Source organism: Oncorhynchus nerka, linkage group LG28, assembly GCF_034236695.1.
Source record: "Oncorhynchus nerka isolate Pitt River linkage group LG28, Oner_Uvic_2.0, whole genome shotgun sequence".
NCBI lineage: Eukaryota > Metazoa > Chordata > Actinopteri > Salmoniformes > Salmonidae > Oncorhynchus > Oncorhynchus nerka.
The window spans coordinates 73,027,538-73,054,022 of NC_088423.1; the positions used below are offsets into that span (position 1 = coordinate 73,027,538).

At 44.2% G+C, this 26,485-nt stretch overlaps 1 protein-coding gene across 2 annotated transcripts; it reads right to left on the reverse strand.

Moving 5' to 3' along the window:
• Window positions 1-414: 414 nt before the first annotated feature.
• LOC115113657 (myocardial zonula adherens protein-like) lies at window positions 415-25,533 on the reverse strand. Of its 2 annotated transcripts, none has more exons than XM_029641549.1 (14): window positions 25,121-25,533; window positions 23,986-24,066; window positions 6,440-6,526; window positions 5,305-5,472; window positions 5,003-5,095; window positions 4,758-4,871; window positions 4,044-4,196; window positions 3,205-3,330; window positions 2,588-2,716; window positions 2,367-2,461; window positions 2,170-2,275; window positions 1,949-2,032; window positions 1,556-1,617; window positions 415-1,457 (listed from the first exon to the last, which is right to left on the reverse strand). In XM_029641549.1, the coding sequence occupies exons 1-14, from the start codon at window positions 25,184-25,186 to the stop codon at window positions 1,043-1,045; spliced, it is 1,779 nt and encodes a 592-aa protein (XP_029497409.1). In that variant the 5' UTR covers window positions 25,187-25,533; the 3' UTR covers window positions 415-1,042. The 2 variants fall into 2 exon arrangements, with proteins under 2 accessions (XP_029497409.1, XP_029497408.1); XM_029641548.1 differs by having other exon boundaries at window positions 1,556-1,662.
• Window positions 25,534-26,485: the final 952 nt, after the last annotated feature.

A 26,485-nucleotide genomic window follows, 5' to 3' on the forward strand; every position in this document is an offset into this window, starting at 1 on the left:
GGAATGCTTGGAATTCTACAATATTTAAATTAAATATCTCAAGGACAAAATTACATGTATTTAAGAATTTAGTTGTAGTGGGTAATCTAAAAATATTAGTAATCTAAAAATATATATACTTTAAGTAAAATGTTTTATATATTTTAACCTTTTATGTTTAGCCCACATAATATAATTTAAAAGTATGCATTACAGTGTCGCTAATAGAATAATTATGGCAAAAACTAATGTAGACATTAATAAGTGCATTTCTATAGGTTCCAAAACGATTGTTTTAAACGGTGGCAGAGTGGCAAGATTGAGTCATGTTGGCTTCAACACAGTGCCCCCTATAGTCATCTAGTGTATATATAAACCATTGTATGCTACATATAACCTACCTGAAAGCTTCACAAAATGAACAATCAGCCACTGGACAGTGAACATTTTCATGAATGATTATAAAAACACCACAATGGTAAAATGGCACATTTTCAAAACATACACTGATTTCATTAGTATGCACTGAATGAGTATCATTCAAGAAAGGCACATCATGATTATCATAACTTCTCATATACACAGTCCTGGCAGTGTAGACAAATAACTTATACCAGTGGCTCAGGGATGGCAATCAGTAGAAATACAGTTCTTCAGTTTGTCAGATATAGTTCAATATTATCCAATAGATAAAACACAACCGATTATCATCACCGTTGTGGAGTATCAATGATTAAGCTGTTAATAAAGGCACAAAGTATATTTGAAAAATATTTGACATATTTTGTACATAATTTGACTAATATTGCATCTCATTTATACAGTGCAAAGTAAAAATGTCAGAAAAAGATACAGTATAAATGTAAACCTTCATACATGATAGTGAATTCAGAATTCCATAAACCATACAAGAACATTCACTGTAAACAAAACCAAACATAATTCTTCAAAAGGATACTTTCAAGTATTATTTACAGAACAGTAGACTATTTTACACAATATGCAACATTGTCCCTTATACAGTATACTGAATAGCCTTCATAAAAAACATTTCTTCATGTGATTACTCAATGTTAATCTTTGCTGTTATTTCTATAAGTTTCATGGAAGGTGTGTTGATTTTGGATGGGCTTGATCTTGCTCGAGAACAGGATGGGGCTGAAATGTCCGCCTCTGGACTTGAGGCTGTATCTGTGATTTGAACTGAGGCAGACTCTTCTGTACTGGACTGATCAGGGCTTAGTGGGCCAGACGAAGACAGCGTTGGACTGGTTAGTGTTCCAAAGGATCTTGAGTTGGTTGACAGATACCTACTGTACTCAGGAGGAGAGTACCTCAGTAAACTAGACTCCAGTCTGCTGGGTGGCGGTGGACCTGATCTGAATGTCCTAGACTGTCCTAGGTATTCTGTAGAAGAGGGACGGATTGGGGTTTGTCTGGGTTGGTTAGTTACAACCTCATACCCCTGTATTTCAGGTCTGTGGAAGTAAAATGAGAAAACAGAATGAGAAACTTAAAAGAGAAACCCAACTAGAGGAAATGAAGCCACATGTATAGTAGAACCAGTGGTTCATACCTGGGGAGCAGATCACAGCCCACTCCTATCTCTCTGGTTTGCACAACTTCCCTTGGCACACTCTGTACAGACATAAAATACTTCAGCTTGTCTTCTAACTCATTATTCTAGGAAGAAGAAAAGAGGAAGGAACAAAGTCAGATCCATGCAAATGAGGTGGATGTGATGTAATCCAAGTGGACCAGACAGAGACAGATGATGTCACAAAAGGTGCAACACTGAATTTAGAGGTAGAGTAATGTCAAAGCACAACAAACAGATTGACAATCTGAAACGTAGGAGAACGCTGGACATGAATGCACCCATAAAGTTAAACGTTTTGAAAACCACACCATACATTCATAATGGTTCGGGAAGTGGACAGTACATAGTGTGGTGGCAGTCCAGTCTCACCTCACACTCCACAATAGCAATTCTGTCCAGAAGCTCTGAGATGAACATGTCCTTCTGTGCCAATTTAGCTCGTAATGATTCAACCTTTACATTTTCAAGATGAAAAAAATAAACAAACGTTGCATATCAGTATAACATTTATATGTCAGTGTACTCATGTTTCCATTGACAGTGAGACAGAAAGAGTGTGTGAGAGAGACAGACTTTTCTTAGTCATTCACCTCCTCTATCATGCCTTTGACCTTCCTCTGCTGACAGAACACCATGTCATTCAGATGTTTGATTCTCTCACGGAGCTCCCCTGCCTCCTCTTCCAACTTTTGAGAACTGTAATAATGAATTATAGTGTTATTACTTCAGTATATAATTTCAATGGGATGGAATATGTAAAATGCCATTTTTGTTTTGGCATTTGTACCTCTTTGCTACAGTTGCATCTGTTTTGTATGTCACCTCCATCGAGCGTAGACGCTGTTCACATTCCTGCAGTTTCTTCTGAAGATGGCCCTTTTCCTACAAAAAAGACATATTATTATAGTATTCTTGCCCAAAGGACTTGACATATTACACCTACAGTAAATACTATAGATATAAAGATAATGTTGCATGCATTATTGCATGCGTTATTCTTGGTCTTACCTGTCCCATACAGTCCAGCAGGCGCTCCACCTCACTGATCCTCTGGTCCCTTTCAGCAATCTTGGCCTCTGCAATCTTAGCATTCTTCTCTTCCTCCTCTAATCGCCTAATATACTCGTCAATTTGGGCCTAGTTGAAATATATTGATGGTAAACAAAATATATTCAAAGCTTTAAGGCAGAGAACATACAATTGAATCTGGGCTCATTATCATATCAACACTACTCTACATTTAACAGTACCATAGTGAGTTTCTGGTACCACTAGAGGGAGACTCATACCACTTGTATGAGCAGAGTGAAACTGGAACCTTTTATACTGTTTACATCACAGGAGGTTGGTGGCACTTTCATTGGAGAGAACATGGTAATGGTGGGAGCATAATCAATGGAATGGTATCAAACACATGGTTTCCCTTCCATTTTCTCCATTCCGGACATTATTATGAGCTGTTCTCCCCTCAGCAGCCTCCTGTGGTCTACATATACACTTTTCATGAACATGTAAGATGGTGAAAACATCACCATCCTTACTTTTTACATGATTAATCAATCACCATCCTTTCTCTTCAGGCAGGGGCTTGGGTGAAGTGATATCAGAAGGAGACTCAGCAGTACCTGTAGCTTCTCTATCTCCTCTCTGTGTGTCCTCTGCTCCTCCTGAAGTCTCTCCTCATACTGTCTCTGTAGCCTCGCTGTCACCTCCTGCACTGCATGGCTGTTGGCCTCCTGAGACGATTCCACCTGGACAACACAAGCACACATCGGTCAATTTCATACAACAATGTGACGATTCAAAGACTTGCTAAAGATAATGTAGAAACGTCTATTGATTCTGTATTTTTCTAGTGAGTCCGGCATGAATGTTAATAGTTCAAATCTGGATGACTGGTTCTTTGAGCTTGAACTGTCTGTACATTCATTATTTGTCAATTTTTTAAATTAATTTTTTATTTAACTAGGCAGGTCAGTTAAGAACAAAATATTTTTTACAGTGACGGCCTACCCCGGCCAAACCTGGACGACGCTGGGCCAATTGTTTGCCGCCCTATGGGACTCCCAAACATGGCCAGATGTGATACAACCTGGAATCAAACCAGGGACTGTAATGACGCCTCTTGCACTGAGATGCAGTGCCTTAGACCGCGGCGCCACTCGGGAACCAAATAATGTGTTCCCTGACTGGGAATCGAAGAAAGGCCGCGGCGGTGAGAGCACCGAATCCTAACAATTAGACTAGACCATCCATCTAATTGCATTTATTGGAATTGTTTTCATAACCTTTTAATAATTGTGATGACCGTTGCTACTTCATGGCACTCGTTCAGGGTGAGGATGGTGTATCCTGTGATCACTAATGACTAGAGTAAACTGTGCCCCATAAACAAAAAGCAAACACTTACCAGGCTTGTGCCACTGTGTGGTGCTGGTGTGCTGTGTTTACATTAGTACTCTACCTTCAGTTTGAGTGTGAGGTTCTCAGCCTGGGCAAGTTCCAGCTGCCTCTCCCTCTCCTTCAGCCTCTCCTCAGCCTGTTGAAAGGAGTTTCTCAGACTCTTCATCTCATCCCGGGAGTCCACACGATTGTGACAGCTCTCTAGAAGAGATTTCTGCAAAGGAAGCTAGTTCTTTAATTCCTCAAACCAACCCTGGACATTATTGAATGCAGAAATCATGAGCAGAAAGGTTGACTCATACACTGACACTAAGATTAACAGCTTAGAGCTACTTTATAAAACAAACATGTATAATGAACCAGACAGGATATCTTTCACTCTCCACAGATCAGTAGAAGAAGGAAGTATAGTGCTGCACATCTCTGTTTAAGAGGATTAAGACTTTCCATGGGGGGGTTATGAGACATCACACTGGGCAAAAACTGGTTCAATCAATGTTGTTTCCACCTCATTTCAACCCCAAAATTCTATGTGATGATGTTGAATCAAAGTGGAAAACTGATTGGATTTGCAAAAAGCCATCAACTTAAGGAAATTTCATATTTCTTTAGCTAACTTTGATCTTAAATCCAATGACAGGGTGACATTTTTGGTTGATTTCACATTGAATTCACAAATATAAATCAAAACTAGACATTGAACTGACGTCTGTGCCCAGTGGGATGGCCGTGACGAGACAGTAACAGGCCTGTTTGACAGTCGTTGATCCTGTACCTGGAGGTCAATGTTGGCAGATATAAGGGAGTTGTTCATCTGGTCGAAGCTGTCCATGGCTGCAGTCCGAACCCTCACCTCTTTCTCCAGAGTCTTCCTCTGGGAGTTGGCAGTCTGGAGAGACACATAAGCACACCCAATTCTCAGATTTTGTATCCATTTTGTGTTTATAAGAAATTGAAAGAGAAAGGATTTCCAGCTGTTAGCTGTCTTATTAGTCATGTGTGCCTCGTGTATTGTCTTACCCTGATGTCTTGTGATAGTTTCTGCATCGACTGTTGCATTCCTCCAACCTGGCCGTACATCCTCTCTCTGACCTTCTCCAGGGAATCTCTCACCTGTGCAGCACAGAGATAACACACGATTGAAGTAATCCATCCTTATTGCTTGATTAGCAAATCCATAATGTTGTCCATGTTACAGAATCCCGGTGTTAGCTCTTGGATACCCTGCAGGCCTGTCAGGTGTACTGTACTGTAGGCCTCTGCTCTGTTTACACTCCTTAACTTGGATGAGCTTCATCGTTATCTTCTCCATCTCCACTCACCTCCTTGATGTACCTCATCTCATCCCTCAGGTGATTGACAGACCACTCGCACGCCATCACTTCCTGCTGTCTATCCGAGCCTGTCCTCTGCAACACACCGTACACCGTGGGCCCGTGCTGCCACTGCAGCGACGTCTCTAGCTCCCCATTGGTCGCTGCACTGAGGTGCTGAGGGAGACAGGATCAACCCGGTCAGGTTTCTATCTAGGCACACTTTCTACCAGCCTGTAGATGTGTGTGTGTGTGTGTGTTCGCCTCTATGTGAGTGTTTGTGCGCTTGCATACTTGCGCATGCCCAGGTATTTAAAGTATTGCTGCTGAGCACTTGAATCTGGAGGTTGGGAAGCAGGGATGGAAACAGGGTGCAGTGAGGGTGTCATGTTTCTGCAACCCATTATATGAGCTCCCGCTGTCTCCCTGCTATTGTTCCTCTCCAACAGGGCGCTCAAGGAGTACAGGTGCACACTGACACAGGTCCTTTGTTGAGCAGCAGTATCATTAAGTGGCTCTAGCACCTTTATGTTATCTTACAGTAACATACAATATGAGAGGAATCCACTGAGTGACACAGATACAGAATCTTATCAAAGTCTCATAATAAATAAGTCTTACTGTGTGAAGAAGCAATATGTTTCCATTGTTATGATCAGACAGGCAGCCAGCCCACATTTATCCACCCTACATTATTCAACAATAGAGGAGCCAAAACAATGGCCTGTCCTACTATGCCACAGATTCCAATATAAACCATGAAAGGTGAATCTGTTTTCCTTTGACGATAAATCCAGGACACTCAAATTAGTATGATAGACCAGGTTGTGCACACAGGTCCATGTGACCTCTGTTTCAACCAGAGGCAGAGGGTTGTACCCAATACTACATATTGACATAATCAATGCTTGGAATTATCTGAGGATAGGTTATATCAAGTATAGTACAAAAGGTTCTAAATGTTCTTGTTTATATACAGTGCATAGCTTGAATATTTGTGTTTCACACGCCAATAGAAGAGTTGACCACAAATTCAGGAAGTTACTTCCCATATTCTCACCATAACATTCTGTAACTTTCCCTTTCAATAGCCTCTATGTGGGAAACCATGATAGCGCTTTGTGTTGTGGTTGTGGTAGTTTACCTGTACAGGTGACTCACTGCCAGCTGGCCTCTCTCTCTGGATGAGTCTGTTCTTCTTCCATGTTCCATTGACAACCTTCTCCTCTTGCTGAGAAGACAAACAGAAACAAATGAACTGTGTGCTCACAATATCCAGAGATATTTCACAACCCTGTAACCTGATTGTTACTGAATGCTTGGAATTCCTGTTTTTTTAAAGCCACATATTCAGTTTGCAAATTATGTGCTTCAATGTACACAACGTATTCCCCTCTTTCAGATAATGATATGGGCCAAGGGTACAGTTTAAATGCATGGATCCTGTACCTGTTCTCATCAAACTGTTGATGACAGATTAACATCTTTGTTGAACATAGTCTACTGTAGTTTTGATCACTGGGAATAGTCATTATACTCTTTTCTAGACCACATCTTAGTCATAACCCATACATGTTTTAAAAATACGGGATTGGACTACTGCAATGCTTTGTGGGGAACGAGCTAGGAGGAGCCTAGTTTCTGAACCTGTTTGGGATAGGCGTCCCGCTGGCGAGACGGGCACGATAGGCGTCCCACTACTGGAGGGCACGCAATTTAAAAAAATAATCATAAAAATTATGGATATTAAACATTTAGTTACATATAAGTGTCTTATATTGGTTGAAAGCTTAAATTATTGTTAATCTAATTGCACTGTCCGATTTACAGTAGCTATTACAGCAAAAACATGCCATGCGATTGTTTGAGGAAGGCGCCCCACATCAAAATATTTTTCCACCGGCACAGGTTTCATACATTCACAAATAACGATTAATTATTCACTTACTTTTTGAAAATCTTCCTCTGATTTGTCATCCAAAGGGTCCCAGCTATAGCATGTAGTGTTGTTTTGTTAGATAAAATCCTTCTTTATATCCTAAAAAGTCAGTTTAGTTGGTGCCATTGATTTGAGTAGTCCACTCGTTCAACATGCAGAGAAGGAATCCGAATATCTACCCCTAAACTTTGTTTCAACAAGTCAAAACAAGTTTCTATTTACTCCTCAGATACCCTAAAATGTAATCAAACTATAATATTTCTTACGGTAAGAAGTATGTTCAATAGGAAACCGATTTTAGCAGGTGCGTCCTGTCTTCATGGCGGGCGCAAACGCGAATTTCCAAGACTGTGTCTCTGTACTAAAACTGATATTTATTATTTGCTTTTGAAGTTACAAGCCTGAAACCTTGACCATAGACTGGTGACACCCTGTGGAAGCCATAGGAATTGCATCCAGGGAGCTCATTTTCAATATGACCTTTTACTTGCCATTCTAAGAGGATGGTCTCTCAAAATAACATTTCCGGTTGGTTTTTCTTTGGATTTCCTCCTACCATATCTATTGTGTTATATACTCCTACATTATTTTAACATTTCTACAAACTTCAAAGTGTTTTCTTTCCAATGGTACCAATTATATGCATATCCTGGCTTCAGGGCCTGAGCAACAGGCAGATTACTTTGGGGACATCATTCAGGCGGAAATGAAGAAAAAAGGGGCTTAGCCCTAAGAAGAAGCACTTAATGACAGACTTCAACAACACAGGGGATGGTAATTGATATACAGTACCAATCAAAAGTTTGGACAAGCCTACTCATTCAAAGCTTTTTCTTTATTTTACTTTCTTCTACGTTGTAAAATAATAGTGAAGACATCAAAACTATGAAATAATACATATGGAACCATGTAGTAACCAAAAAAGTGTTTTAATAAATATAATATATTTGAGATTTGAGATTTTTCAAAGTAGCCACCCTTTGCCTTGATGACAGCTTTGCGTTCTCTCAACCAGCTTCATGAGGATTGCTTTTCCAGCAGTCTTGAAGGAGTTGCCACATATACTGAGAACTTGTTGGCTGCTTTTCCTTCACTCTGCGGCCCAACTCATCCCAAACCATCTCAATTGGGTTGAGGCCGGGTAATTGTGGAGGCCAGGTCATCTGATACAGCACTCCATCACTCTCCTTCTTGGTCAAATAGCGCTTACACAGCCTGGAGGTGTGTTTTGGCCCATTGTCCTCTTGAAAAACAAATGATAGTCCAAGTAAGCGCAAACCAGATGGGATGGTGTATCACTGCAGAATGCTGTGGTAGCCATGCTGGTTAAGTGTGCCTTGAATTCTAAATAAATCACAGACAGTGTTACCAGCAAAGCACCCCACACCATCACACCTCCTCCTCCATGCTTCATGGTGGGAACCACACATGCAGAGATCATCGATTCACATACTCTGCGTCTCACAAAGAAGATTGGAACCAAAAATCTCAAATTTGGACTCATCAGACCAAAGAACAGATTTACACTGGTCTAATGTCCATTGCTCATGTTTCTTGGCCAAATGAAGTCACTTCTTCTTATTGGTGTCCTTTAGTAGTGGTTTCTTTGCAGCAATTTGACCATGAAGGCCTGATTCACACAGTCTCCTCTGAACAGTTGATGTTGACATGTGTCTGTTACTTGAACTCTGTGAAGCATTTATTTGGGCTGCAATCTGAAGTTCAGTTAACTCTAAGGAACTTATCCTCTGCAGCAGAGGTAACTCTGGGTCTTCCTTTCCTTTGGCAGTCCTCATGAGAGCCAATTTCATCATAGCTCTTGATTGTTTTTGCGACTGCACTTGAAAGAAACCTTCAAAGTTCTTGAAATGTTCCGGATTGACTGACTTTCACGTCTTAAAGTAATGATGAACTTTCGTTTCTCTTTGCTTATTTTACCTGTTTTTGCCATAATATGGACTTGGTCTTTTACCAAATAGGGCTATCTTCTGTATACCACCCCTACCTTGTCACAACACAACTTATTGGCTCAAACGCATTAAGAAGGAAAGAAATTCCACAAATGAACTTTTAAGAAGGCCCAACCGTTAATTGAAATGCAGGTGACTACCTCATGAAGCTGGTTGAGAGAATGCTAAGAGCGGGCAAAGCTGTCACCAAGGCAAATGGTGGCTACTTTGAAGAATCTCAAATATAAATATATTTTGATTTGTTTAACACTTTTTTTTGTTATTTCATAGTTTTGATGTCTTCACTATAATTCTACAATGTAGAAAATAGTACAAATAAAGAAAAACCCCGGAATGAGTAGGTGTGTCCAAACTTTTACTGGTACTGTATATTTTGGACAACAACTAAAAAGCTCTCGTTTCTTAGAAGAGAAAAGAGAAGCTTCCCTACTAAACAAATATTAGCTCAGAGGAACATCATCCAAGACCTCTGCTCTGCAGCCCATCCAGCCAGAGAGTGAAGGCGTCCTTCGCCCATCCAGCAGAGATAAGAGATGGGGAATAATGACGCCACTGTTGTTACATGGCCTCCTGAGCTGGACGTTGCTTCACATTTCCACACCAGATAATCCACAGAGAGAGAGCAGGCTGACATTACGAGCGGCTCCAAATAGGCAATGTGAATTCCAACAGATGGGAGAGAAGAATGGCCGTCATTATGTTTTATGGCCGGTACTGCACACACCCTCTGAAAGAACTTCACATGTCAGCCTCTATTGCGTTTTAAATATTACAATATAGGTGTTTCAGCATGTTTACGGAGGGGGTATTTATTCCAGTTTTGTCCTGGATTTTTTTGAAGCTGAATTGTAACAGAAACAGATTTTTCTTCTTCTATCCAGTCAGATAAGGGGCTGTGAAAACAGCTTTAATGTCCTGCCAAAGGAATGTGACCCTCACTGAACTGACAGTGTTATTTATTCATGGAAAACCAGATGAGAGAGGCCTAGTCTGAAGAACTCAAAATCAAAACAATGGGTAATATTCTACACTCTTAGAAAAAAGGGTTCCAAAAGGGTTCTTCCCCATAGGAATAACCCTTTTTGGTTCCAGGTAGAACTCTTGGGTTCCATGTCAAACCCTCTGTGGAAAGGGTTTTACATGGAACCCAAAAGGGTTCTACCTGGAACCAAAAAGGGTTCTTCAAAGGGTTCTCCTATTGAGACAGCCGAATAATCATTTTAGGTTCTAGATAGCACCTTTTCTTCTAAGAGTTTACTATTCACTACTTTAATTGACAATGTTACCTAAGCTTGACTGTGTATCAAAATTGCTTGCATAATGAAAGACTCCGCTGTGCTATACACCTCTAATACTGCTTTGTGCCCTGAGCTTTATTTCCTTTCTTTAGGACATGTATGTGGAACTTACTATACAGTACATGTCATGTAGAAGTAAAAGTTTTTCTAATGTAACCCATTTGATTGAATTGCCTTAACTTCGAAAACACCATCCTTTGACTCAAGAACATTGTGGCAGTGGGGGTCTTACGTTGCAGGCATGTAAACTTTCAGTCTAGCACCTCTGTGCCACAGTTCCAGGCAGTTCACAAGGAGCAGATGCATTACACCACATCCATGTCAGAGTCACTGATAAGCCTGTCTCCCACAGGGTGTCGGGTTACAGGACACGCCCTTTTTAATGTCATGGTAGATCACCACTTTCGTCATTGTCCTTTTCCCGAAACATAATATCTCTGACTTAAATGTAAGATGTTTCATCCCTCCCTCCTTCACTTAACTATCTTGCCATGCGTGTTTTCTTTCTTCGTCCTCTCCATCTCTATGTGGCACCACAGTCTTGTTGTCTCCTGCTACCCAGGTTTCACTTCCAAGTGTTTTTTTTTTCTTCACCTTTATTTAACTAGGTAGGCCAGTTGAGAACAAGTTCTCATTTCTAACTGCGGCCTGACCTAGATAATGCAAAGCAGTGCGACACAAACAAGTTACACATGGGATAAACAAACGTATAGTCAATAACACAATAGAAAAGTGTATATACAGTGTGTGCAAATGTAGTAAGATTACGGAGGTGTCGTGACGTTGTATTAGTTAATATGACGACTGTTGCTCATCAAATCATTAAAAGCTTCTAATTGCGTGATTAACTGAATCACGCAATTATTAACTCATTAACCTGGGGCACCATGGGAAAAATAGTTTTCATTGAGTTTCTATTTCCCAAATTAACTCAAAGAATATCAGAATATCGATTTTTACAACAGCCGCTAATTAACCAGTTCGTACCACACCAATCTTAGTTGAATATTTATTTACTAGAAAGCTAAAATGATGGTAAAAGATACACATAGACAAAACACATTATAGGCTATTGATTAGAACTTAGTATAACGGGCCAACACACTATGGCGCGTGTTATCCAAAATGGGGATTTCAAAGAGAGAGAGAAAAAAGAAAGTACACGAGAGAAATATAACGGTAATATAACGGTATATAAAGGTCTAGGTTTTTCTCAAATCCAATTTTAGACAACTAACTTCACATTTCAACTTTACCAAAACATTCCCTTTGATTTGGACATTTTCCACACAACGTACAATGTATAAACATCAAACATATACCAGGAAAACTCTTCACGTTACAATGTTTTCATAATAACATAATCTATTAACCTTTAAATAACAAAACAAAAATGACATACATTTTCATATTCCATCTATCGTTATGACCACCATTGTGGCTGACGGAAACCATTGTTCCAAAGTGCCTTTATTTGTTCTGAGGCTGGTTCTCCATAGTAACAGGACAAAGGAATTTGTCTGTGGCCTGAGATTTACCAGGGGCGTGAGGGGTCATAAAACCCCACATCTTCAGACCCCTAGATCTCTCCTCCTCTGTTGGGGTTGAGAAATAATCTGTAGGGTTGTGGTCTCCTGTAACCTGACCTGATGAGGACAGTCATGACAGAGGTAAGGCAATAAATAGGCCATAGTGGCAAAATAATTACAATTGATCAATTAAACACTGGAGTGTTAGATGTGCAGAAGATGAATGTGCAAGTAGAGATACTGGGGTGCAAAGGAGCTAAACATAAATAACAATATGGGGACGAGGTAGTTGGGTAGGCTATTTACAGATGGCCTGTGTACAGGTGCAATGATCAGTAAGCTGCTCTGACAGCTGATGCTTAAAGTTATTGAGGGAGATATAAGCTTCGGTGATTTTTGCAATTAGTTTCAGTCATTGGCATCAGAGAACTGTAAGGAAAGGCGGCCAAAGGAGGAGTTGGCTTTGGGGATGACCAATGAAATATACCTGCTGGTGCGCATGCTATGGGAGGGTGCTGCTATGGTGACCAGTGAGCTGAGATAAGGTGGGGCTTTGCCTAGCAAAGACTTGTAGATGACTGGAGCCAGTGGGTTTGGCGACGAATATGAAGCGAGGGCCAGCCAACGAGAGCGTACAGGTCGCAGTGGTGGTCAGTATATGGGGCTTTGGTGACAAAACCGATGGCACTGTGATAGACCACATCCAATTTGCTGAGTAGAGTGTTGGAGGCTATTTTGTAAATGACATTGCCGAAGTCAAGGATCGGTAGAATAGTCAGTTTTACGAGGGTATGTTTGGCAACATGAGTGAAGGATGCTTTGTTGCGAAATAGGAAACCGATTCTAGATTTAATTTTGGATTGGAGATGCGTCTGGAAGGAGAGTTTATAGTCTAACCAGACACCTAGGTATTTGTAGTTGTCCCCAAGTCAGAACTGTCCAGATTAGTGATGCTAGACGGGCGAGCTGGTGTGGGCAGCGATCGGTTGAAGTGCATGCATTTGGTTTTACTTGCATTTAAGAGCAGTCGGAGGCCACAGAAGGAATGTTGTATGACATTGAAGCTCGTCTGGAAGTCTGTTAACACAATATCCAAAAAAGTGCCAGAAGTATACAGAATGGTGTTGTCTGCGTAGAGGTGGATCAGAGAATCACCAGCAGCAAGAGTGACATATTGATGTATACAGAGAAAAGAATCGGCCCGAGAATTGAACCCTGTGGCACCCCCATAGAGACTGCCAGAGGTCCAGACAACAGGCACTCCGATTTGACACACTGAACTCTATCTGAGAAGTAGTTGGTGAACAAGGTGAGGCAGTCATTTGAGAAACCAAGGCTGTTGAGTTTTCCGATAAGAATGCGGTGATTGACAGAGTCGAAAGCCTTGGCCATGTCGATGAAGACATCTGCACAGTATTGTCTTTTATCAATGGCAGTTATTGTTTAGGACCTTGAGCGTGGCTGAGGTGCACCCATGACCAGCTCGGAAACCAGATTGCATAGCGGAGAAGGTATGGTGGGATTCTAAATGGTCGGTGATCTGTTTGTTAACTTGGCTGTCAAAGACTTTAGAAAGGCAGGGTAGGATAGATATAGGACTGTAACAGTTTGGGTCTAGAATGTCTCCCCCTTTGAAGAGGGGTGACCGAGAAAGTTTCAATCTTTAGGGATCTCAGACAATACGAAAGAGAGGTTGAACAGGATAGTTATTGGGGCAGCAACAATTGCAGCGGATCATTTTAGAAAGAGAGGGTCCAGATTGTCTAGCCCAGCTGATTGGTAGGGGTCCAGATTTTGCAGCTCTTTCAGAACATCAGCTATCTGGATTTGAGTGAAGGAGAAATGGCTTGGGCAAGTTGCTGTGTGGGGTGCAGAGCTGTTTACCGGGGTAGGGGTAGCCAGGTGAAAAGCATGGCCAGCTGTAGAAAAATGCTTATTGAAATTCTCGATTATCGTAGATTTATCGGTGGTGACAGTGTTTCCTAGCCTCAGTGCAGTGGGCAGCTGGGGGGAGGTGCTCTTATTCTCCATGGACTTTACAGTGTCCCAGAACTTTTTGGAGTTTGTGCTACAGGATGCAAACTTCTGTTTGAAAAAGCTAGCCTTGGCTTTCCTAACTGCCTGTGTATATTGGTTTCTAACGTCCCTGAAAAGTTGCATATCGCAATGTTTTGGTCTTTCGATGCTAATACAGTACGCCACAGGATGTTTTTGTGCTGGTCAAGGGCAGTCAAATCTCTAGTGAACCAAGAGCAATGTCTGTTCTTATTTCTGCATTTTTTGAATGGGAAATCTGAGTTAAGATGGTGAGGAAAGCACTTTTAAAGAATAACCAGGCATCCTCTACTGACGGAATGAGGTCAATATCCTTCCAGAATACCCGGGCCAGGTGAATTAGAAAGGCCTGCTCGCTGAAGTGTTTTAGGGAGCGTTTGACAGTGATGAGGGGTGGTCGTTTGACCGCGGACCCATTACTGCCTCAGGCAATGAGGCTTTGATTGCTGAGATCCTGGTTGAAGACAGCAGAGGTGTATTTAGAGGGCAGGTTGGTCAGGATGATATCTATGAGGGTGCTCGTGTTTACGGATTTAGGGTTGTACCTGGTAGATTCCATGATAATTTATGTGAGATTGAGGGCATCTAGCATAGATTGTAGGATGGCCGGGGTGTTAAGAATATCCCAGTTTAGGTCGCCTAACAGTACAAACTCTGAAGATAAATGGGGGTCAATTCATTCACATATGATGTCCAGTGCGCAGCTGGGGGCTGAGGGGGATCTATAACAAGTGGCAACAGTGAGAGACTTATTTCTGGAAAGGTGGATTTTTAAAAGTAGAAGCTCGAACTGTTTGGGCACAGACCTGGATAGCATGACAGAACTCTGTAGGCTATCTCTGCAGTAGATTGCAACTCAACCCCTTTGGCAGTTCTTTCTTGGCAGAAAATGTTGTAGTTGGGATGGAAATTTCTGAATTTTTGGTGGCCTTCCTAAGCCAGGATTCAGACACGGCTAGGAGATCAGGGTTGGCGGAGTGTGCTAAAGCAGTAAATAAAACAAACTTAGGGAGGAGGCTTCTGATGTTAAAACATCTTAGGGATAGACCAATTTTTTTTACATATTCACCTAAAATGACATACCCAAATCTAACTGCCTGTAGCTCAGGCCCTAAAGCAAGGATATGCATATTCTTGGTACCATTTGAAAGGAAACACGTTGAAGTTTGTGGAAATGTGAATTAAATGTAGGAGAATATAACACAATAGATCTGGTAGATGAAAATACAAAGAAGAAAACATGTTTTTTCCCTTTTTTCTACCAACATCTTTGAAATGCTACAGAAAGGTCCCACATCTAGCCATCACTCTGGTTGTAATTCCTATGGTGTCCACAAGGTGGCAGCAGTGTATGTGCAAAGTTGTAGACGGATAACATGAAGTATGAGCTAACTACATGACATTTAGTGTGAAGTCACCCAGGTACATTTGGGCAAATCGTGAAGGAGACATTTACATTCACATTACATTTTACTGCAAGAATATTGTCAAATCTGTATACTTGGATTTAGCTTGTCCAGTATTAGTAGCCATATAATAAGTTCAACATTTTCAAAACACCCAGTTTTCATAACTTCATAACTCTCCATATTCTCTTACAACTCTTATAATTTTTGTCCAAAATGAAAAGGCTTGCTGTCACACAAGGTTAGCAGCTACATTTTGCGGCATATACGGGGCTCATTGGCCTGCTCATTGGCTATCTAGCAAGCTTTGTTTGACCCCAATTGGTGCTTATTTGAAAAAGTTACAGTCGATCAAGTGAAGACTGCCCGCGTCATGTGACATGAAGGCGTCGCTCTCTGACCAAATTTGGTGTCCTATAGGATATACTACACCCCTAATGATATAGTGAAGTCTGGTTACGTTCTAGGATCTCTGAGGAATAAATACGAATGTGATTTGACTGGTTGAAACAACGTTTAGGGTTAGATTTTCACAGATTCCTTTCTTTGCAAATTGAGCGAGTGGAAACACAAAATCGATCGTGCATGCTATATGGACCTTTTTAGGATATGAAAAAGGATTATCCAACAAAAGGAAATGTCATGTTATCTCTGGGACCCCTTGGATGATAAATCAGAGCAAGATTTCAGAATGTAAGTACACATTTCACCTTCAGAGGTGAATGTATCAAACCTATCGCGGTGAAAAACGTGCTTGTTGTTAGGAGCTCTCCTCAAACAATAGCATGGTATGTTTTTCTCAGTAATAGCTACTGTAAATTGGACAGTGCAGTTATATGAACAAGAATTTAAGCTTTCAGCCACAATAAGACACTTACATGTAAAAAGGAGCAGATTTCTGGGCGTGGTAGAATAGATTCAAGGCAAAGGTATGGTAGAATGTGAGTACAGTGGAGGTAAACCTAGGCGTTGAGTGACGATGAGAGAGGTTTCGTCTCTGGAGGCACCAGTTAAGCCAGGTGAGGTCTCCACATGTGTGTGGGGTGGGACAAAAGAGATGTCTAAGGCATTTTGAGGGGACTAACAAACCAAGAATATGTGCACAATATGGGAGTGTTACCTATAGTTACCTATATTTTCAATTCCTCTGAAGATAACAGCTACATACAGCGAGTTCAACCATGAAAGAATCCAGTGTCAAGGACAGCCCACAGACCTTTACGGTGGTCGCTCTCCATGTTGGATGCTGACCTTTATTATTGGATGTACACTACCGTTCAAAAGTTTGGTGTGTCCTTGTTTGTGAAAGAAAAGCATATTTTTTGTTCATTAAAATAACATCAAATTTATCAGAAATACAGTGTAGACATTGTTAATGTTGTATATAACAACTGTAGCTGTAAACTAAACAAAGCTGATTTTTAATGGAATATCTACATAGGCGTACAGAGGCCCATTATCAGCAACCATCACTCCTGTGTTCCAATGGCACGTTGTGTTAGCTAATCCAAGTTTATCATTTTAAAAGGCAAATTGATCATTAGAAAACCCTTTTGCAATTATGTTAGCACAGCTGAAAACTGTTGTGCTAATTAAAGAAGCAATTAAACTGTCCTTCTTTAGACCAGTTGAGTATCTGGAGCATCAGCATTTGTGGGTTCAATTACAGGCTCAGAATGGCCAGTCTCAACGTCAACAGTTGTCACGCCCTGGCCATAGAGAGGCTTTTATTCTCTATTTTGGTTAGGTCAGGGTGTGACTAGGGTGGCATTCTATGTTCTTTTTTCTATGGTTTTGTATGTCGTTGGTTTTGGCCGGGTATGGTTCTCAATCGGGGACAGCTGTCTGTCGTTGTCTCTGATTGAGAACCATACTTAGGTAGCTCTTGCCCACATGGGTTTTGTGGGTAGTTGTTTTCTGCTTTTGTATTCTGTACCAGACAGAACTGTTTTGGTTTCGTTCATTCTCTTTTGTTGTTTTTTCATTCAGTGTTCAATTCATAAATAAAGATGAACACGTACCACGCTGCACCTTGGTCCTCACGTTCTTCCACCAACGGCCGTTACAACAGTGAAGAGGCGACTCCGGGATGTTGTCCTTCTAGGCAGAGTTCCTCTGTCCAGTGTTCTTTTGCACGTTTTAATCTTTTCTTTTTATTGGCTATTCTGAGATACGGCTTTTTCTTTGCAACTCTGCCTAGAAGGGCAGCATCCTGGAGTCGCCTCTTCACTGTTGACGTTGAGACTGGTGTTTTGCGCGTACTATTTAATGAAGCTGCCAGTTGAGGACTTGTGAGGCATCTGTTTCTCAAACTAGACACTCTAATGTACTTGTCCTCTTGCTCAGTTGTGGACCGGGGCCTTACACTCCTCTTTCCATTCTGGTTAGAGTTGTGGACCGGGGCCTTACACTCCTCTTTCCATTCTGGTTAGAGCTGTTTGCGCTGTTCTGTGAAGGGAGTAGTACACAGCGTTGGACGAGATCTTCAGTTTCTTGGAAATTTCTCGCATGGAATAGCCTTCATTTCTCAGAACAAGAATACACTGACAAGTTTCAGAAGAAAGTGCTTTGTTTCTGGCCATTTTGAGCCTGTAATCGAACCCACAAATGCTGATGCTCCTTCTTTAATCAGGACAACAGTTTTCAGCTGTGCTAACATAATTGCAAAAGGGTTTTCTAATGATCAATTAGCCTTTTAAAATTATAAACTTGGATTAGCTAACACAACGTACCATTGGAACACAGGAGTGATGGTTGCTGATAATGGTCCTGTAAGGGTTTTCCTCCTCCTCTTCGTCTGAGGAGGAGAAGCGAGAAGGATCGGAGGACCAATGCGCAGCGTAGTAAGTGTCCATGGTTCTTTAATAACAGAAATTCAACATGAACACACTACAAAACAATAAACGTGGCAAAACCCGAAAACAGTCCTATCTGGTGCAGAGAACACAGAGACAGGAAACAAATCACCCACAAACCCCAACACAAAACAAGCTACCTAAATATGGTTCCCAATCAGAGACAATGACTAACACCTGCCTCTGATTGAGAACCATATCAGGCCATACATAGAAACGGACAAACCAAGGTGCAGACTCCGACCGCACAACCTAAACCTATAGGGGAGGGTCTGGGTGGGCATCTGTCCGCGGTGGCGGCTCTGGCGCTGGATGTGGACCCCACTCCATCATTGTCTTAGTCCACCTCCTTAGCGTCCTTTGAGTGGCAACCCTCGCCGCCGACCTTGGCCTAGGAACCCTAACAAAGGGCCCCACTGGACTGAGGAGCAGCTCCGGACTGAGGGGCAGCTCGGGACTGAGGTAGCTCGAGACTGAGGTAGCTCGGGACTGAGGGGTAGCTCAGGACGGAGAGGTAGCTCAGGACTGAGAGGTAGCTCAGGACTGAGAGATAGCTCAGGTTGGTTGACGGCTCTGGCAGCTTCTGGCTGACTGACAGCTCTGGCAGATCCTGGCTGACTGGCAGCTCTGGAAGATCCTGGCTGACTGGCGGCTCTGGAAGTTCCTGGCTGACTGGCGGCTCTGGAGGATCCTGGCTGACTGGCGGCTCTGGAGGATCCTGGCTGACTGGCGGCCCTGGGGGATCCTGGCTGAATGCCAGCTCTGGCAGATCCTGGCTGAATGGCGGCTCTGGCAGATCCTGGCTGAATGGCGGCTCTGGCAGATCCTGGCTGACTGGCGGCTCTGGCGGCTCCATGCTGACTGGCGGCTCTGGCGGCTCCACGCTGACTGGCGGCTCTGGTGGCTCCACGCTGACTGGCTCTGGTGGCTCCACGCTGACTGGCGGCTCTGGCGGCTCCACGCTGACTGGCGGCTCTGGTGGCTCCACGCTGACTGGCGGCTCCACGCTGACTGGCGGCTCTGGCAGCTCATGACAGACTGTCGGCTCTGGCGGCTCATGACAGACGGGAGACTCTAGCAGCTCTGGACAGATGGGAGACTCTAGCAGCGCTGGGCAGACGGGCAGCTCAAGGCGGCGCTGGGCAGACGGCCAGCTCAGGCGGCGCTGGGCAGACTGGAGACTCCGACAGCGCTGGAGAGGAGGAAGGCTCTGGCAGCGCTGGACAGAGGAGCTCTGGCGCCTCTAGACTGAGGGGCTCTGGCACCTCTGGACTGAGGGGCGGAAGCTCTGGCAGCGCCGGACAGGCGGGAGACTCCGGCAGCGCTGGAGAGGAGGAAGGCTCTGGCGCCTCTGGACTGAGGGGCTCTGGCGCCTCTGGACTGAGGGGTGGAAGCTCTGGCAGCGCCGGACAGGCGGGAGACTCCGGCAGCGCTGGAGAGGAGGAAGGCTCTGGCAGCGCTGGACAGAGGGGCTCTGGCACCTCTGGACTGAGGGGAGGAAGCTCTGGCAGCGGCGGACAGGCTGGAGACTCCGGCAGCGCTGGAGAGGAGGAAGGCTCTGGCAACGCTGGACCGAGGGGCTCTGGCGCCTCTGGACTGAGGGGCGGAAGCTCTGACAGCGCCGGACAGGCGGGAGACTCCGGCAGCGCTGGAGAGGAGGAAGGCTCTGGCCGCTCTGGACAGAGGGGCTCTGGCGCCTCTGGACTGAGGGGTGGATGCTCTGGCAGCGCCGGACAGGCGGGAGACTCCGGCAGCGCTGGAGAGGAGGAAGGCTCTGGCGCCTCTGGACTGAGGGCCTCTGGCGCCTCTGGACTGAGAGGTGGAAGCTCTGGCAGCGCCGGACAGGCGGGAGACTCCGGAAGCACTGGAGAGGAGGAAGGCTCTGGCAACGCTGGACCGAGGGGCTCTGGCGCCTCTGGACTGAGGGGCGGAAGCTCTGACAGCGCCGGACAGGCGGGAGACTCCGGCAGCGCTGGAGAGGAGGAAGGCTCTGGCCGCTCTGGACAGAGGGGCTCTGGCGCCTCTGGACTGAGGGGTGGAAGCTCTGGCAGCGCCGGACAGGCGGGAGACTCCGGCAGCGCTGGAGAGGAGGAAGGCTCTGGCACCTCTGGACTGAGGGCCTCTGGCGCCTCTGGACTGAGAGGTGGAAGCTCTGGCAGCGCCGGACAGGCGGGAGACTCCGGAAGCACTGGAGAGGAGGAAGGCTCTGGCAACGCTGGACCGAGGGGCTCTGGCGCCTCTGGACTGAGGGGCGGAAGCTCTGACAGCGCCGGACCGGCAGGAGACTCCGGCAGCGCTGGAGAGGAGGAAGGCTCTGGCAACGCTGGACCGAGGGGCTCTGGCGCCTCTGGACTGAGGGGCGGAAGCTCTGACAGCGCCGGACAGGCGGGAGACTCCGGCAGCGCTGGAGAGGAGGAAGGCTCTGGCCGCTCTGGACAGAGGGGCTCTGGCGCCTCTGGACTGAGGGGCTGAAACTCTGGAAGCGCCGGACTAGCAGGAGCACCTGTATTGATGGTACGGAAAGACAGCCTGGTGCGGGGTGCCGGCACTGGTGGTACCGGGCTGGGGACACGCACCTCAGGGCGAATGCCTTGCATACTACGCCAAATCAACTGCTCTCTCTCTTCACTCTCCTCCAATTCTATTAACACCTCCTTGAGTGTCTCCTCATCTCCTATCCGTTCACTCTCCTCCATTCTGTCCAATAACTCCTCGATCTTCTCAGACTCAGCTTCGCCGACAGCTCCAAGTGCCTCCCCCCCAAGAAATTTTTGGGGCTGCCTATCGGGCTTCCTTGCCAGTCACGTTCCCTCGTATCGATGGCTCCTCTCTCTGGCTGCCTCTGCTCTCCTCAATGCCTCCACCTGTTCCCATGGTAGGCGATCCCTACCAGCCTGGATCTCCTCCCATGTGTAGCAACCCTTGCCATCCACACATCATCCCATGTACAGGAATCCTGACATTTCTGCTGCTGCTGCTGTTGCTTCTTCTGCTGCTTCTGTTGCTTCTCCTTCTGCTGCTTTTGCTGCTGCTGCCGCTTCCTCTGCTGCTTCTGTTGCTTCTTCTGCTGCTGCTTTTGCTGCTGCTGCTGTTGCTCCTGCTGCTGCTGCTTCTCCTGCTGCACCTTGGGATGGCGACACTCCCCTGGCTTGGCCTAGGGTCCTCTCCCGTCGAGGATTTCCTCCCACGTCTAGGAGTCTTGTGTCTTCGGCCGCTGTTCCTGCTGCACATTACCACGCTGCTTGGTCCTGTTGTGGTGGGTGATTCTGTATGGGTTTTCCTCCTCCACTTCGTCTGAGGAGGAGAAGCGAGAAGGATCGGAGGACCAATGCGCAGCGTGGTAAGTGTCCATGGTTCTTTAATAACAGAAACTCAACATGAACACACTACAAAACAATAAACGTGGCAAAACCTGAAAACAGTCCTATCTGGTGCAGAGAACACAGAGACAGGAAACAATAACCCACAAACCCCAACACAAAACAAGCTACCTAAATATGGTTCCCAATCAGAGACAATGACTAACACCTGCCTCTGATTGAGAACCATATCAGGCCATACATACCTAGGATAGGATAAAGTAATCCTTCTCCCCCCCCCCCTTAAAAGACCTAGATGCACAAACTGTTCCACTGGATGTCACACAACATAGAATGACTTAAATGTAAATGTAAATGTAGACACACAACATAGAATGCCCACCCGGCTCACGTCATGACCAACACTAAAACAAGGGAAACACACAAGAACTATGGTCAGAACGTGACAGGTCCTCTGTACGCCTATGTAGATATTCCATTAAATATCAGTCTTCTCCAGCAGCAATAGTCATTTACAACATTAACAATGTCTACACTGTATTTCTGATCAATTCTATGTTATTTTAATGGATCAAAAGTGTGCTTTTCTTTCAAAAACAAGGACATTTCTAAGTGACCCCAAACTTTTGAACGGTAGTAGTGACGTCATCTGCTTACGGCTTTATTCACTCAAAGTACTGTACTGATGAATACTGAATTGGCATTACTGACTGAAACCCTGACAACAAGGGAAGAGTCATGTCAATTTCAGCTGCCTTCAACATGCCTGCTAAGTCAATAGATAAAGGGAAGCTAGAGGGGATGTGGTAGGAGGGGGGGCACTTTGATCATCCTTCTCTCCTCCTTTCCCACTGTGCATCCTTACATACTAATCCTCTGTTTATGATCTATCTGTAAGGTATCTGAAGTTAATGGGCTGGGATAATTATTCATGTAATGTGCAATATATCCTGGCTGCTCCGGAGCACTGCTCTCGTTAGCGCTGGTTGGCTCGTTAAGTGGGCCTAGCTTCAGCACAGACTGATACCACATTGCAGACTGGAGTGCACAGCTGGCCGTGACAGTGTGGCACGGCCCCCATACGACTGGCCCAGATGTGTTGTGTCATCAGCAGGGCCCTGATTATTTCCAGACCACATAACTAGACCAGGAAAAACTCTGGGCCCTAATTAACTAGGGCCCAACGTTGTTCTCCTCTGTGCTGCTCTCTGTTCAACCCTGACCTGGCTGTCGTCTTTTATCCGTAGTAATGCTGTAAACATGCACAGCTTCCTGAAGGGAAACACCATCAGATGACACTATTAGTCACACTTCTATCAGCTGAACTGTGATGACAAAGTAATGGGGCAGGTTATAGAAACAGTGTTCAAGGTACAAAAACAGCATGGACCTATCTCTCTGCTTTCTGTCACTATCTCAGTCTCTGTGGAGGAGCGACCGAAACCACACTTCCCCTAACCTCAATGTGATTCCAAGCAGCACACTGAGTGCTGTCAAACACTTAGATTACAAACTAGCTGATGTAACTTTGCCAGACCACAGCTTCTCAACACAAACAGAGCAAAATGGCAAACCACCTCTGGCAAACAACATGTCTGCCTTTATTATGGCGTAGGCTACCCATGTGTATTAAGTAGGTACCGTGTAATTAAAAAGAGATCCATGATTGTTTAGTGATTGATTATTGGCTAAACATTTGTATAAGACGACCTATACAATTTTACAGTAAGATGTCATCATGTGCCGTGTACATTATATATGATATATGGCATCTGAAAATAGACAACAGCATGCGGTTCTGTGTAATTCTGTCGTCAGCTAGGCTTGTGCATGCTGAAGAGAGTTCTACTGTAGATGAAAAGGGACACGCACCTTCTAAATTTGTGCAGAGTGCTGTGAAAACCAGACACAGCTGTGTATGTATGTGTATGTGGTGTACACACCCCTGTGTGGATACAATTGCATAACCAACAGCCCAGATAACATAACAGCAGTAAATCTCAGTGGTTCCACCTTTCTCCGTCTCTGTATTGTGTAGACAGTCCATGGAATGTTTCTTAAACTGGATAAAAGCTGGTTCCTAGTTCACAAACATTCCCACCTGATTTGTGTTTTTTTTGTGTGTTTGAGGGATAGAGAGGGCCGTGAATAAGAAAGGGAGCGAGGCAGAGCGCACTGACTACAGGTTGAGCAAGCGACGATTAAGGGAGGGGAGAGAAGGAAAAGATAAGATCCAGGATCCATAGGGTGGTGAAGATGAAGACGTGTGAGGCTGACTGGGTGTGTGAGGCTGACTGGGTGTGTGGTTTGGGACTCACTGTGTCTGAGGTTGGTTTCTTGGTCTCATTCTGTCCATTGTCTCCTGTATGAAGAGTTAATCTGAGGCGCCGGATCCTCCTCTGGGGGAATCAAAAACAGACAGAAACACACACAGACATAAAAAGAAAATGTCAAAGTCACTCAGTTCAAGCTCATGCACCAGTAATCAATGTCATAGTTGGATGAAAACTCAAATGTGTTGTGTTCCCCAGTGTCACTCTTTATGACATAAAAATGGATCGGTTCATATATAATGTGATCTAGCATGTGAGCACAACATTTGTGTTGTAATGAGCCTGATTGTTGTGTTACAATAAGCAGTGGAATGTTTCTGATGGGGTCCAAATACAACAGGTCACCATCAGTATTTATAATTATAGACTGTGACACCACAAACAAAAATGATGCAAATGTAACTGCAATGAGGTAACAGCATCAAAATGCCTTATACCACTTCATGCTAGCACTATCTTGTTTACAAGTTCAACACATCCCTTTAGAACCAAGGTGCCCTAGGAGCTGATTAACATACTGTAAGTCATACATACTGTAAGTCAATGGGAATAATTAACTTTCTTAAAAGGTGTTAATTGCTAAAGCAATCTCTTGGTTGAGAGTGAAACATGACGCTGTAATCATCATAAAGATTAATCCAACTCCATGTTGGCTTTTATGTTTGCTATAAATCCTTTGGTGTCACTTCATTAGCTGTGAGAATGGCTTTTATTGGCAGTTTAAAGATGTGGTCTGTTAGGCGCTCTGGGCTGATCAAATAAACATGACAGCCCTGCCTCCCAGATACTCGGCTCTCATTACAAGCTCAAACAGATACACGTATCCCTGAGCCACATGCAAAATTCCAACACACCGGCAACACTCAAAAAGTGAGAATGATTAGTTGTGATGTAGACATGCTACGAAAACTAGCTTTGAGCAGCCAGACGTGAGGAAAACAGATTGAGAGAGAAAAGTGAACGGGGAGTGGGGGGAGTGGAGACAAAAGCAAACAAACACCAGATAGTCTACAAACACACTGACTTACACAAACCAACACGCCATGCTACTCATCTGACAGGCGAATGAGTGATGTTTGGGTTCTATCCTGGGACAGAGTGGCCCCCTGGGGCTCCTTACCTCACTGGGCTGCTCTGGACTGTCCTCGGTGGTGGTGACCGATCCTGGTGAGCTGTAGCGTAGCATGTCTCCCCTGGCCCCTGCTCTCTCTTTTCCTCTCTCCCTCCCTCTCTTCCTCTCACTCTCTTTCCAGACTACTGTACAAACTCACACAGCCCCCAGCTCCAGCCACTGGGAGAGAGACTAGAGAGTGAATGAACAAGACGGGAGGGGAAAGAAAGTTCCACTCTGACAAGTTTCTCTCTTCAGTGTTATGTATAATTCATTTTCCAGTTGATAAACAAGGCCTGGTATTCCTGTTGAGTGCCAGTCAGTCAGTTAGGGGCTAGACTACAGCCCAGCTCCACACAGTCCCTACTGCTCTACTACTGTATAGAACTATGACACTGTCCCAGCCCAGACTGTAGACAACACCTGACTCCACCTGGCTGACTGCCTCTCTCTCTCTTTCCCTGGGCCTCCCATCAGACCTGTCGGGCCACATTTCTCCCACTCTCTTGCTTTTCGCCGCCCACCTGGGCTGGGCTGTCACAAACATGGACAGGTAGAGCTCTATTGCACATTGGGGATGGGCCATCCATCAACAGAAGCCTCGTTTACACCTGTGGGTTTCGTGATCTGATCAATATGATCAAATCACTTTCTGATCAAGGTTTGTTGGTTCTACACATGGTTTTAAAATGTGGCTCTTATCCGTCCACTGTGTCCCTATTGTGACCAGATTTCCTGGGGTCTCCCTGTATGCAAATCACTCAGTAAAGTATTGTCATATATTTAATTTCAGAATATGCCATTCTGTTCTTCAGAAGAAAAAAAGAAGGAACAAAAATTACGTTTCAAAATGTTGTTGAAGACCTGCCCTTAACAAGTTAATAATTACTGATCTTTATGATGGTGTTTTTAATGGATTTTACCACTTGAATTGTGGTGTTTTAGTGGTTTTTCGTTTGTACTTATTGTATGCAGTTACATTAAATTGTTTTATTTGAAATACATTTTCTTTCATATTCTATTGTTACCTAAGACCTTCATAAGCACAACCAATGATTATTTCTGCAATGGCATATATGAAATGTATTTATTAGACTGTCAGAATGTTTACGTCCAAAAGACTCATCACTTGCTCGAAGGGGGGTCCCTCGAGGCCAGGCTTTTCTAGTGGTAAATGGTTTGACCATCCAGATCTGTTTACACTTGATTGATATCCAGATACAATGGGTCCCTGACTACCTCCAAAGGTGGTCAGAAAGATCTGATGGCAATCAGATCACACTGCGTCCTTTAATCGTCTACACCTATCTTTAAAATGTGTGCACAATCAGAATGTGGACAAGATCAGGACAAAGGATGCATGTTAGCACCAGG